At 45.4% G+C, this 12929-nt stretch overlaps 1 protein-coding gene across 10 annotated transcripts in view; it reads right to left on the bottom strand.

Moving 5' to 3' along the window:
- LOC149127796 (centromere protein U-like) overlaps positions 1 to 12929 on the bottom strand; it is a 133193-nt gene that overhangs the window by 2635 nt on the left and 117629 nt on the right. For 5 of the 10 annotated variants that reach the window (XR_016228980.1, XM_089325599.1, XM_089325594.1 and 2 more), the window contains exons 8-12: positions 10600 to 10708; positions 3108 to 3186; positions 2847 to 2894; positions 1587 to 1648; positions 1 to 157 (exon numbers count right to left, since the gene is read on the bottom strand). Coding sequence is in view for 7 of the 10 variants with exons in the window: in XM_089325599.1 (XP_089181725.1) it covers positions 1 to 157; positions 1587 to 1648; positions 2847 to 2894; positions 3108 to 3186; positions 10600 to 10708 (455 nt within the window). In the remaining 3 variants the exon portion in view is untranslated. Of the gene's footprint in view, positions 158 to 1586; positions 1649 to 2846; positions 2895 to 3107; positions 3187 to 5238; positions 5517 to 10599; positions 10709 to 12929 lie in introns of those variants that run through there. The other 5 variants (XR_016228981.1, XM_089325597.1, XM_089325596.1 and 2 more) reach the window with 3 other exon arrangements.

Below are 12929 nucleotides of genomic sequence, written 5' to 3' on the forward strand. Positions count from 1 at the left end.
CGTTTCCTTTGTGTCTGGTTCTTTCTCTTGAAGATCTGAGTACTCGTGATAGAGCTGTTTTAAATTAGATAGGAAATCTGCTGCCGTCCTCAGGGATGACTTTCTCTCCTTAAGTTCGTCGTATTTTGTTTGTAGCTGTATCAGCTGGGGCTCTAACCTGGAGCGAAAAGAAGTACACCGGGTGAAGGATGGAACACCAGGGTGGTGGCTGCTCCGTCTACCTTCAGCTCTGACAGCAGGAATGCATGAAAGGCTCCGGGTTTCAATTTGAAATGTAGGAGAAAGGCAGCTTTCAGCCTCGCAGATGAGCCGCTGGGGCCAGCTGCGTCAGCTCTCAGAGAGAACTTGGATCTTATAGACAAAGGGAATAGAAAAGGAGTTTTATTTTGTTAAATAAAAAAATGCTAACTAAACTCTTGTCTACTATGATGTCATAACATAAGTCCTATAAGCTGTCCTTTACAGTGGACAAGTGCAGCGTTTTGTTAGACTCACTACTGAGCTGGCAGAATTGGGGTCTGACAGCGAATCCTAGCTCCCCCACTTCTGTGGGGTTTGACTGTTGGTATGTTACCTCTCCGTGCCTAGTTTTCCCAACGTAAAGTTAAAACAATAATCTACCTCTCCAGTAGAAAAGGAACTAAAGAAGTGTGTTTTTAAAATACGTAATGAAGCCATATCACCAGAGATAATAACCTCCCTCAGTGATGACAGGGACGATCAATGGGTGAAATCAGGAAAGCGCCCCGCACCCAGGGGACTGCTAGATGTAGGCTGTCGTATTACCTTGGCTGTTCTTAGCTGTAGCCTGGGCCAGCACCTGTCTGTAGTCTAAATTTGGAAACCAAAGGACTAGACAACCAATTCTCCCTCTTCAACTCCTGCGACAGTACTTTGTGCTTCACTGTCTTTTCTACCGGCCTTTCTCAGCTGTCGTACACCTTCAGAGCAGACAGCCTCCCTGGTACTGCTTTACTATCACACTCCCAGCTCACGCAACACGTACAGAAGAGCAGGAAGAAACACTTGCAGGCTGCTGTGGGCTCCAGTCTTTGCAACCAGACCCCGGCTGGCCAGTTCTGGGACCGTCTGGTCCAGCCTCTGGGAATGTGGATTCACATGAGTGCCACCCACGGTGTTTGTGTTTCACCAACACAAACTGCCAACATTTATACAGCACTTAACCATGTGCCATCCCCATGAAGCACTTCTCACAACACCCGATGGTCTGTTAGATAGCATTACGCCTTTATACTAAAGAGGGAACGGAGTTATTAACAGGTTAAGTGACTTGGTTAAAGTTGCAGGGGCAGTGAGGGGCCGAGTCTGGATTCAAAGCCAGGCAGTCTAACTGCATTAATTTATGCATGAATTTAATTGGGGTGCCTCTCAGGCCACAGCTGAGAGAAGTCGGGACATCAGCGGCAAATCCTCCCTTGCTAATGGGGGCTACAGCGACGTAGCATAACCTGCCCTCACTGAGCATCCAAATTCAAAGATAACCTGGAGTTTTCGTATGGCACAGCAGCAAGTATTAACTTGGGTTCCTTGAGGTATGTTCTGTCACAGGACTGTTGCTATCTTACCGAAGCAGTTCATCCTGGACTTCAACCAAACGCTGCCTTTTCTTCTTGATATCTGCAATCACCTAAGTAAGAGTAATTTCTTTGTTAATTTTGTGATGTGTACTGCCAGGAAAAGAGGGAACCTTGGAATAGTGTGGGTGGGGGATCTACTTCAGGATGATCTGGAGAAGGTGAGGGGCTAGATCCTCAGTAGATCCCATGAGCTAGACAGATGTGATCTTGCAGGACAGTGTCGTGATCTGTTTTGTATTTTTTCTTCTTTTTTTGACAGGCAGAGTGGACAGTGAGAAAGAGAGACAGAGAGAAAGGTCTTCCTTTGCCACTGGTTCACCCTCCAATGGCCGCTGCGGCTGGCGTACCACGCTGATCCGATGGCAGGAGCCAGGTACTTATCCTGGTCTCCCATGGGGTGCAGGGCCCAAGGGCTTGGGCCATCCTCCACTGCACTCCCGGGCCACAGCAGAGAGCTGGCCTGGAAGAGGGGCAACCGGGACAGAATCCAGCATGCCGGCGCCGCAAGGCGGAGGACTAGCCTAGTGAGCCGCGGTGCCGGCCTCTGTTTTGTATTTTTAAAACTATTTCAATAAGTTTTCTTATCTCAGATGTCTCATTAGTCACTACCTAATACTCTGCTGTTGGACATCCATAAACAATGTAGAAATGACCAAAATGAGATTACAGTTGAAAGAAAAAAAGATGTGTAATTGCCAGAAGACAAATGTATATTTCTCAAGGTCATTTCTGTTACCAATGCAGAGGAACAGTGACTTTGCACTCCTGGATTCGTGGAAGTTTGGTGGTGCAACCTCTGAGGTCATTCGGTCCATTCATTCACAAACAAGCAAAGGGGAATCCCGTGTTCACTGGCTTGTTTCCCACTGCTGCCTACTGAGGGGGCAGAGCCAGGACTACAGGTGAGCTCTTAGGACTCCTAACCTGGTGTTCTTCCCGGCTGCCCTTTTGCCTTAGACAGTGCTCTAAAAAGTTTTGCTTTTTGACACTCACAAAAGCAATAAATGTACATTACTCAACACGTACCCATATAAGCGACCATTTTGGACGTTGATAGCCATTTTTAGACCAACTGAGACATCTTTCAAAAAGATTTAATAGCACTTCCTTGAACATCAACCAAATAAGAGTCTAAAAAGATAAAAATTCTTACACAAAGTTCTAAAGGCAGCAAACCCCAAAGTCAGGTCCTAACCACCTGTGTTAGTATCGTGTAGTCACATCACCCTAATTGCTGACGTCACTTACCTTAGCGTTCTTCCTTTTCAGATTTTTCAACATCTGGGCTTCTTTAAGCTGTATGAAACGAAAGATAATTCCTGTGTATTTCCCAAGATTAATCATTTTGACATAGGTTACATTTAATTTAAAAATAGCATGTAAAATATGAGTAGTGCTAATGACTTTATTACCATATTGCCAGAAAATGCAAGCTTTTCTATGCTAACAGCATACTGCCTCAGGATAAGCTGAAAAACCTTAGGCCAAGAAATTTGTCAGTGAGCTTACCATTTTGATGAGTTCTTCTTTAATATTACAATGAAATTTATTGATGGCTTCTTTACAAATTTTAGATTCTATTCTTTCTCTGTAGAGGAGTTAAAAAAAGGGATCAAATTAGGTATCATGAAGGATTTTGAAATGTGTTTCTCCGGCTTAGCATATGTAATATACATGCACAACTTGGCATGTACCATTTAAAAAAATTTAAGATGTAATATTCAGCCTGTGGTACTTTCTCAGACAATCTAGGAAACATGTCTCAGCAAAGAAAATGACCAGAAGTGCCCTTCACCAACGATGGGCAAGCCAGAGAGTGGTTGTGCCCACGCTCACACTGTTAAGCAACCCTGCGGTGAGAACCACATCTGACGGCTCACCCCAGTGACCCTCTTCAAATCACCTTAGCTGAACTACCTCCTTCCTCTTAGAACCATTAACGTACAACTTTGGGGTTTAACATGCTGCATGAGTTTAGAGGCAAATCATACTCAAACCAGAACACGTGAGCTCCTATATTCAATTTATTTAATTTCTTCTCCAATTTTTACTATTAGTCTCCTGCTTACTTTGGGTTTCCTTTGCTTCTGTACCTGGATTGCTAAGATGAGTTAGATGACTGATGCACTGCTTTCCTGGCATCCCATATTTTTCACTTTAGTTCAAACACATTTAGTTTTCTGTTAAGATTTCTTCTTTGACATACATGTTCTTTATAAGTATGTTGTGGCCGGCGCCGCGGCTCACTAGGCTAATCCTCAGCCTGCGGCGCCGGCACACCGGGTTCTAGTCCCGGTCAGGGCGCCGGATTCTGTCCCAGTTGCCCCTCTTCCAGGCCAGCTCTCTGCTGTGGCCCGGGAGTGCAGTGGAGGATGGCCCAAGTGCTTGGGCCCTGCACCCCATGGGAGACCAGGAGAAGCACCTGGCTCCTGCCACCGGATCAGCACGCTGCGCCGGCCGCAGTGGCCATTGGAGGGTGAACCAACGGCAAAGGAAGACCTTTCTGTCTACTCTGTCAAAAAAAAAAAAAAAAAGGTATGTTGTTTAATTGCCAAGTATTTAAAAATTTTTTTCCAGCTATCTGTCTGCAACCAGACACTGTAAGATTTCTATTATTTTACATTTCTTAGGGTTGTGTTTTTTATGGCCTAGATTGTGATCTGTCTTGACAAATATTCCTTGTGATCTTGAGAAGAATGTGTATTCTGTGTTGCTGAAGTAGCCTGCAGTCTATAGCTATCCATAATAGGTTGAACACCCCTCATCTAAAAACCCAGCATCCAAAACGCTCTGAAATCCAAAATGCTGAGTGCCAACATTACACTCAGTTTTGGATTCTTGGATTAAAGACACTCAACCAATTAAGTGTGCAGGTATTCCAAAATCTGAAAAGCTCAGAAATCAAACATTTTCAGTCCCAAACACTTCAGATAAAGGACACTCAGCTTGTACAGTGTTTCTTATCTCTGGCATTTGTTTTACTGTTTGAATTTAGAACTCTTGGGAGCAGGGGTTTGATGCAGTGGTGAAGCCATTGCTTGGGCGGCCCATAGCCCACATCAGAGTGCCTGGTTTGAGTTCCAGCTCTGCTTCAATTCTAGCTCCCTGCTGACGTGCACCCCTGGAGGCGGCAGGTGGTGGCTCAGTGTTGGGTCCCTGCCAGCCATGTGGGGGACCCAAACTGACTTCCTGGCTCCTGGATTTGGCCTGGCCCAGCCTCAGCTATTGTAGGCATTTGGGGAGTGAACCACAGTAGATGGAAGAAATCAGTATCTCTCTTCCACCCCTTCCCTCTCCCTTTCAAATAAAATGAAAAAAAAAATTAAACAATAATTTGTATCTCTCGGCTGTATCACTCATTTTCTCCAAAGAAGATACAAATGGTCATGAAGCACCTGAAAAGACACGCAACACTAACAAGAGGGGAATGCAGACAGGTCTACATGGCACTCTACTCACTGGGATGACTACTGTAAACACCACCAGAACATGGGTGTTGGCAGGAATGCGGAGAAAGAGACACAAATAACTGGAAGGACATTCCATGCTTATTGACTAGAAAACTTAATACACAGATTCGCTGCACCTCCTATCAAAAGTCCAGTGACATTTTCTGCAGCACTAGAAAAAATCCTAAAATTCATGTGACTATCAAAAGACTCCAGAAAGCCAAAACAATCTTAAGAAAGCTGCAGGCCTCATACTTTCTGATTTAGAAACATATTACAAAGCTACAGTAGTCAAAACAGGATGGCACTGGAATACAGACAGAAACACAGACCAATAAGACTGCATAGCAAATCCAGAAACAAACTTTCACATACACTGGGGGCTTCTGATCGTCAGTGTGGTGCCAGCACTACATAATGGGGAAGGCAGGCTCTTCAGCAAGGGGTGTTAGAAAATCTGCAGGTCCACCTGTAAAATAAGTGAAGCTGGCCCTTACCTTACACCACACATACTTCAAAATGCACTCAGAATGCATTAAAGACTAAAACAGTAACGTCCCAAGTGGAAAAAATAGGGATTGCATGTCACATCAACACACAGATAACAAAAGCAAGAACAGACAAATGGAGCTGCATCCATTTAAAGCTTCTATTTGCCTTAAAAAGGAAATTCTGACAACATGGCCACCACGTGGATTACCCTGAGGACAGACGCGTGAAATAAGCTAATTACAAAGGGACGCATATGAGGGGTCTTCAGAAGGTTTGTGGAAAATGGATTTTAGGGCAAAACTATGCATGGGTTTCAAAATTTTGTGCACCAAATAACTATCTTTTAATTCCATTTTGTTTTTAAGTACCCTCAAATGTATGATCCCACTTATGAGTTACACAGAATAGTCAAGTCTGCAGAACAAAGTAGAAGAGTGCTTGCTAGGGGCTGGTGAGAAGGGGATAGTTTAATGGACACAGGTTTGGGCTTGACCAGATGAACGGTGTCTAGAGCGGGGTCCACAACAGTGAGAATCTACTTCACACTGCCGACCTGTGTACTTACAAATGCTTAAGATGGCAAGTTTTATGACGTCCTGTTATCACAGGTACAAATTATATGTCCTATCTTGTGAAGAAGAATTTCTAATTTAATATAGATACCAAATTTTCAGATGTGAAAAAAAATTTTTTGGCCAGCACTATGACTCAATAGGCTAATGCTCCACCTGTGGCGCTGGCACACCGGGTTCTAGTCCCGGTCGGGGCACCGGATTCTGTCCTGGTTGCCCCTCTTCCAGGCCAGCTCTGTGCTGTGGCCAGGGATTGCAGTGGAGGATGGCCCAAGTCCTTGGGCCCTGCACCCCATGGGAGACCAGGAGAAGCACCTGGCTCCTGCCATCGGATCAGCGTGGTGCGCCGGCCGCAGCGGCCATTGGGGGATGAACCAACAGAAAAGGAAGACCTTTCTCTCTCTATCTCTGTCCACTCTGCCTGTCAAAAAAAAAAAAAAAAATTTTTTTTTTTAATAAGAAAAACAGGCCAGGCCTCTCTGCTGCGGCTCATTCTAATGATGATAAACTGATGGATTCTATCAGCCACAAGGTGACAGTCTACACAGGATGCTCAGACACAGCTATTTCAAGTTTTAGTGCTTAAAAAACCTGGCCACTTCATCCAGACCTAGTTATGGAGTATCCTAAGAATTTGTGACGTTTGCATTTCATGACATACTTCCTTGCTTATACACACTGACATACTGCTTACAACGAGCGAGTCTGTTGACAAGCAAAAAAAAATTGTTCAGGCTTGTCACGTGTATTACAAATAGCAGACCCCCAAACAGGTGTTTATTTGGAAAGTGGGAAGTGTTCCACGTGGCTGAGAACCTAGAGGTTGCAAAAACACAATGGATCAGTGATTTCACAGGAATTGTTTGATGCAACAAAAAACAACGTTGTTTTGTAATTTTAAAAGTCTGTGAAAAATGCAAGTGAAGTATTCTTTATCCAAACTGCCGGGGACCAGAAGCATTTTGTATTGCAATTGTTTTGGATTTTGGAGTATGTGCATATACATAATGAGACTTCTAGGGGCTGGGACTCAAGTCTAAACATGAAAATTCATTTATATTTCATATACACCTGAAACACATGGCTTAAAGATAATTTTATGCGACATTTTAAGTATGTGTTCTGACTGCAGTCTGTCACATGAGGTCAGGTGTGGAATGTTCCACTGTGGCTTCATGTTGGTGCTCAGTTTCAGATTTTCAAGCATTTTAGGTCCTGGATTTTCCAATCTGTCCCTTTCCTAAGTCACTTCCCAAGAACTTAATATGCTAAGGGTAGGCATTTATTATTTTCAAGACTGTTTTTATTTATTTGAGAGGTAGAGTTACAGGCAGTGAGAAGGAGAAAGAAACAGGTCTTCCTTCCCGTTGGTTCACTCCCCAATGGCCACAATGGCTGGAACTGCACTGATCTGAAGCCAGGAACCAGGAGCTTCTTCTGGGTCTCCCATGTGGGTGCAGGGACCCAAGGACTTGGGCCATCCTCCACTGCTTTCCCAGGCCACAGCAGAGAGCTGGACTGGAAGAGGGGCAACCAGGACTCGAACCAGTGCCCAAATGGGATGCCGGTGCCGCAGGCGGAAAATTAACCTACTGTGCCATGGCGCTGGCCCCAAGGGTAGGCATTTCTTTAGCCCAGTGATTGAGACACCCACATCCCATATCAGAGCTCCTAGGTTGGATAACTGGCCCTCATTCCCGATTCTAGCTTCCTGCTAATTCAGACCGTGGGAAGCAGTGCTGGTGGCTCAGGTAACTTGGCTCCTGCCATCAGGTGGGAGACCTGGATTGAGTTCCTTCCTCCTGGCTTCGGCCCGGCCCAGGCCCAGCCCCAGCCATTGTAGGCATTTGCGGAGTGAACCAGCAGATAGATGCTCCCTCTATCCCTCAAACAAATAAATAAAAATTTAAAATATACTAAAAGGTAAATTAACAAGGCCAGTTTCCCTAAAATATCCCAAGTCTATAGTAAGTCTTTAGGTGATTTATGAATGAGAAAAGGATAACAAAAGCCAGTGTTGGTGCGTTAAGAGAACCAGTTTTAACAGCAAACTGGCTCTGGATTATAGAGCAGAGAAGAAAAAACCAGGCTCTCCTCACAGTGACACTGCTGAGTTCTAGTGTGACAGACCCACCCCACGCCACATCAATGCGGGTGAACCCCAGAGGGGAACCGCCACAGAACCAGACGAGGCTGTGAACCCCAAGGGGAGGGATTCTGAAAGGGGAAAGGTGAGAGCCGAGGCTGTGGCTGGCTGTTGAGGGCCGGCTCCTGTGTCTTCCCCACCGTCCCCGCACACACGGCCTCCCAGACACCTGTCACTGGCAGTGATTCGACCCTGTCTCCTGGTCCTCAGGACTAAAGGCAGCCCTGGGCCTGTGAGGCCTGGGGAATAGTGGGGAGACTGACCTTGGGCAGCTGTTTCCTCACCTTTCCCAGGGAGTGACCTACCCTCCTGGCACTGCTCTCTGCGGGGCCTGGGGTGACGGCCAAGCGACTGGGCTTCCCGCTCCCCGGCCCTGCCGCCTCCATCCCTGGCACTCCTGTCTCCTGACAAGCACCCAGGCCAGAGAAGCAATGCCAGAGCAGCACAACTGCTCCCAGAGGAAAACCCCTAGGAGAGCTGATTCCATCAAATGGATTTTAGACAGTATTCCCAGGATGCTAACCAGGAACGACGCGAACTGAAGGCACAAAAAAGAACCAAGCAGAAATAGTAGATATAAAAACCAAAACAGTGCAACAAACAACAAATGGGATAAATGGCTGCATGCATGCATGCAGCTAAGAAATACATTAGCAGACCTTCCCACTTCTAAGTCAGGAAAAACAAAGGATAGTCAGAAGCTGTCAGGCCACCGAGGCCACCCCGATGAAACGGCACAGAGCGTTCACCTGGAGCCTCGTGGGCTGCTTGCTGCGGGGAAAGCCCCCGCACCTGCTGAGACAATATGCTGAGCCACGTGCCTTTCTGCACGCCCCCCAGACACCCTACCATGGTCCGTGTGGTGCCTGCACCTCTCCAACAAGCCACTTGGAAAGGGACTGCCTGTTGCCCAAACGATGAAGCCTGGCTTCAGGCCCCCACCCTCCGGCCTGGGAAGGATTCACAGTTCTAGATGCCACCAAGAACTTTCGCGATCCCTGCAAGGAGGTCAGAACTATCAACAACAACAGGACCTGAAAGATGTGGCTTCCCTCCTTCCGGACTTCCGGACGAGTGACGGGGGTCAGGACTGGTGGAGAAAGTAACCGCGGATGTGAGGGAAGCAGCAAGAGCACAGACTTGCCAGCGGAGCCTGAAGACGCGACCCAACGGCTGCGCTCTCATGGCCAAACCTGGCAGACAGGAGCTGCCGCTCGGGGTGAACAGAGTAGGGGCTTCTCTCAATGGAGCCCGCACCTGCTGAAGGGGCTGTGACGCGGCTGACGTGACAACAGCAGACTGAGACCGTGCATGGACATCGCTGGGAAAGCAGAGAGAATGTCAGGACCGATCAAAGTGCTGCCCACCAGCATCTCATGCCCCAGAGAGCGCTTTCAGGGAAAGAAGAGTCGACCAGTGCAGCAAACTCCGTTTTTGCCTTATTTGAAGAAATTGTCAAAGCCACTCAGCATCTACCACCCTGATCAGTCAGCAGCTGTCAACCTCGGGGCCAGATCCCTCCACCAGCAAAAACAGCATGACTCACGGAGAGAGCTCATTACCGGTTTTCAGCAATACAATATTTTTAATTAAGTTATACATATATATTTTAGACACAAAGCTATTATATGCCTAAAAGCCTACAGTATGGTATAAATGTAACTTCCAAATGTGCTGGGAAACCAAAAATTCATGACTCTATTGTGGCATTTGCTTTACTGCAGTGGTCTGGAAGCAAACCTGCGATCTGTCTTAGGTACGCCTGTGATACGAATGTCACGTCTGGCAAATGCTACCAAAAGAAAGCTAGTGATGCATATCAGATGAGCTAAAATAGATAGTAAGACAAAAAAGCATTTCTAGCAATGGAGGTCACCATTACTTGATGATAAATGTCTCATTTATAAGACAGAGCAATTTAAAGCATGATGTTCCTAATAAAATGGTCACTAAATATATACAGCACAAATACCAGGAAAAACTGAGTAATTACTGGTTCCATCCAGATGCAATAATTAAACTCCCCAGATCTAGTATTTAGAGATTCCGCACGGATTACGTGCTAGGCCATAAAGAACGCCTCAACATTTCAAGTCAGTATCACCAGACCATCAGGATCTTTGACGACGACAGTTAAGGTAGAGTTCATACAAAAATACAAATTAAAAAGCCACATATTTGGACATATAAAAACATACTGCTAGTGACTCACAGGATTAAGGGAAATCATAACAAAAATATCTAAGCTGTAAGAATAATGAGAAGACATACAAAAGCCCACTAAGCAACAGTCGTACCTGAAGGGGAATCAGTCGTGTATGCACTAGAACATCAAGACTTACTTATGCTCCCGGATTGCTTTCTCACATGCAGACAAAACAATATCCAACTCCATGAGGTCACTCTTCTTTTTTCCTTCTAGACACCAAATATGCACGCTGTCAGAAATACCTAGAATATCAAGACAAGTCAACTTGAACATGCTGATTGTTCGTATTTGGCTCTAGAGACAGAGTTCTGACAGCTTGAAACAAAAACAGTGCCTCCCATTGGGTAAAGGCAGCTCCGGCTGAAGAATCCTATGGGAGGCGCCATCCTCACTGCTTCCTGCCCACTGCTTCCCTCACAAACCCCGTCTGTATGCTCACTCTCTTCCTGCCATCTCTTTGGTTCTCCCATTTCTGCTGAAGCAACCAAAAGCTTTGCTGCCCTTTATCTTGTGTGTAGCTGTCCAACACCACTCCCGATAAAGTCCTTGTCGGCAAGGACAGTATTTTGTGAACTTTAATACCTCCGTTAACTGGCCACGTGCAGAATACATGATTACTCGGTGCACTGTTTTAAAATGCTACAGTAATATTCTGTATTAGGATTCTGAAGACCTACAGTTCTAGTTTGAGCTTTTATTTATTTATTTATTTAATGAATATAATTTCCAAAGTACAGCTTATGGATTACAATGGCTTCCCCCCCCATAACTTCCCTCCCACCTGCAACCCTCCCCTTTCCCGCTCATCTCCCCTTCCATTTACATCAAGATTCATTTTCAATTCTCTTTATATACAGAGTATCAGTTTAGCATATATTAAGTAAAGATTTCGACAGTTTGCACCCACATAGAAACACAAAGTGAAAAATACTGTTTGAGTACTGGGGCCCTGAGTTGTCACCTCCACACCTCCATGTAGGACAACTGTGTCCCTCTAATTTGCATGGAGTTTCCTCTGCTGTTTTCTCCCTAACTCTTCCCTGAGATTGTCGTCTCTCACCTTTTTTTATTTTAAACTATCTTTCCCTAGACTAGACCAGGAAGCTCCCTCCCAATTCTGCCATCTTGAAACCTCCAAAAGGTACTATATATTCTTTTAAACAAAACACAGTATCTCAAGATCTTATTACTCCAAATAAAATCTTTCTTAAGCTCTAAGGAACAGATTAACAAAAATTATGAAGAACCATTATATCCAATCTGTCTTTACTTATTTAACATTTTTATCTTGGCACCAGAATTATGAATTATATTCTATACACAAGAACACTTGCCTGTGAAATATGGAGGTGCACAACCTTGAGATCACTGAGCAGCTAGAGAAAGAGAACATTAACATGGGAAGCAGCCAGTGGGCCCCCACCTGCACGCATCTCCCTGCCAACCTGCAGGTTACCACCATTCAGAAGTCTGTTTATCACTGTATCAGTCCTCACGATTTTATGCTACATGCACATACATATTCCTAAACAAGAGTTCAGTTTACATTTTTGACTTTTTTATATTTATGCCAGCAAAAGTTTTAATTTTCTATTTCATTGAAAAAGTATATCACAATTTACCTATCAATTCTACCATGTCTGACTGCTTTCAGGATTTTTTTTTTTTTTTAAACAGGCAGAGTGGACGGTGAGAAAGAGAGACAGAGAGAAAGCTCTTCCTTTGCCGTTGGTTTGCGCTGCAGCCGGAAACCGTGCCTATCTGAAGGCAGGAGCCAGGTGCTTCTCCTGGTCTCCCATGGGGTGCAGGGCCCAAGCACTTGGGCCATCCTCCACTGCCTTCCCGGGCCACAGCAGAGAGCTGGCCTGGAAGAGGGGCAACCGGGACAGAATCCGGTGCCCCGACCGGGACTAGAACCTGGTGTGCCAGTGCCGCTAGGTGAAGGATTAGCCTACTGAGCCATGGCGCCAGCACTGCTATCAGGATTTTAACAGCACAAAAAATAATGCTACGAACACTCATAAATACGTTTCACAAGGAATTTCTTTAGGAAATATATCACAGGCACCAGCCAGGTTTCTGACTTTGTGTATTTTCAACATTACCGAAGTTGCCAAAATGGTTTTCAAAATTGTTACCATAGCTTTCTACCTGCAGTGGGTAAGGATTCTCACCGCCCATAACCTCATTCCCTGAAGAATTAACTATCTGCCAATGCAGCCGTGTGGCAGAGGACTTTGTCTTTTAATTACACTTGTTGCTGAAATGACTAAAGTTGTGGCAGAGCCTTCCCAAGGTCAGAAAAAGGAAAAGGGAGGCATCTGTCCTGGGAATGAAGTGTGGCTGCTACCTGCCTGCCTGTGAATGCTTCCGCTGCAGTCCCGACCTGCTTCTATGGACCACTTCAGGTCCTGCTTGCTAGTACACAGCAATACTGTTGACCCTTGCAGACAGCTACAGCTC

Source organism: Oryctolagus cuniculus, chromosome 2 (genome assembly GCF_051225735.1).
Source record: "Oryctolagus cuniculus isolate XC-2025 breed Fujian yellow rabbit chromosome 2, ASM5122573v1, whole genome shotgun sequence".
Taxonomy (NCBI): domain Eukaryota; kingdom Metazoa; phylum Chordata; class Mammalia; order Lagomorpha; family Leporidae; genus Oryctolagus; species Oryctolagus cuniculus.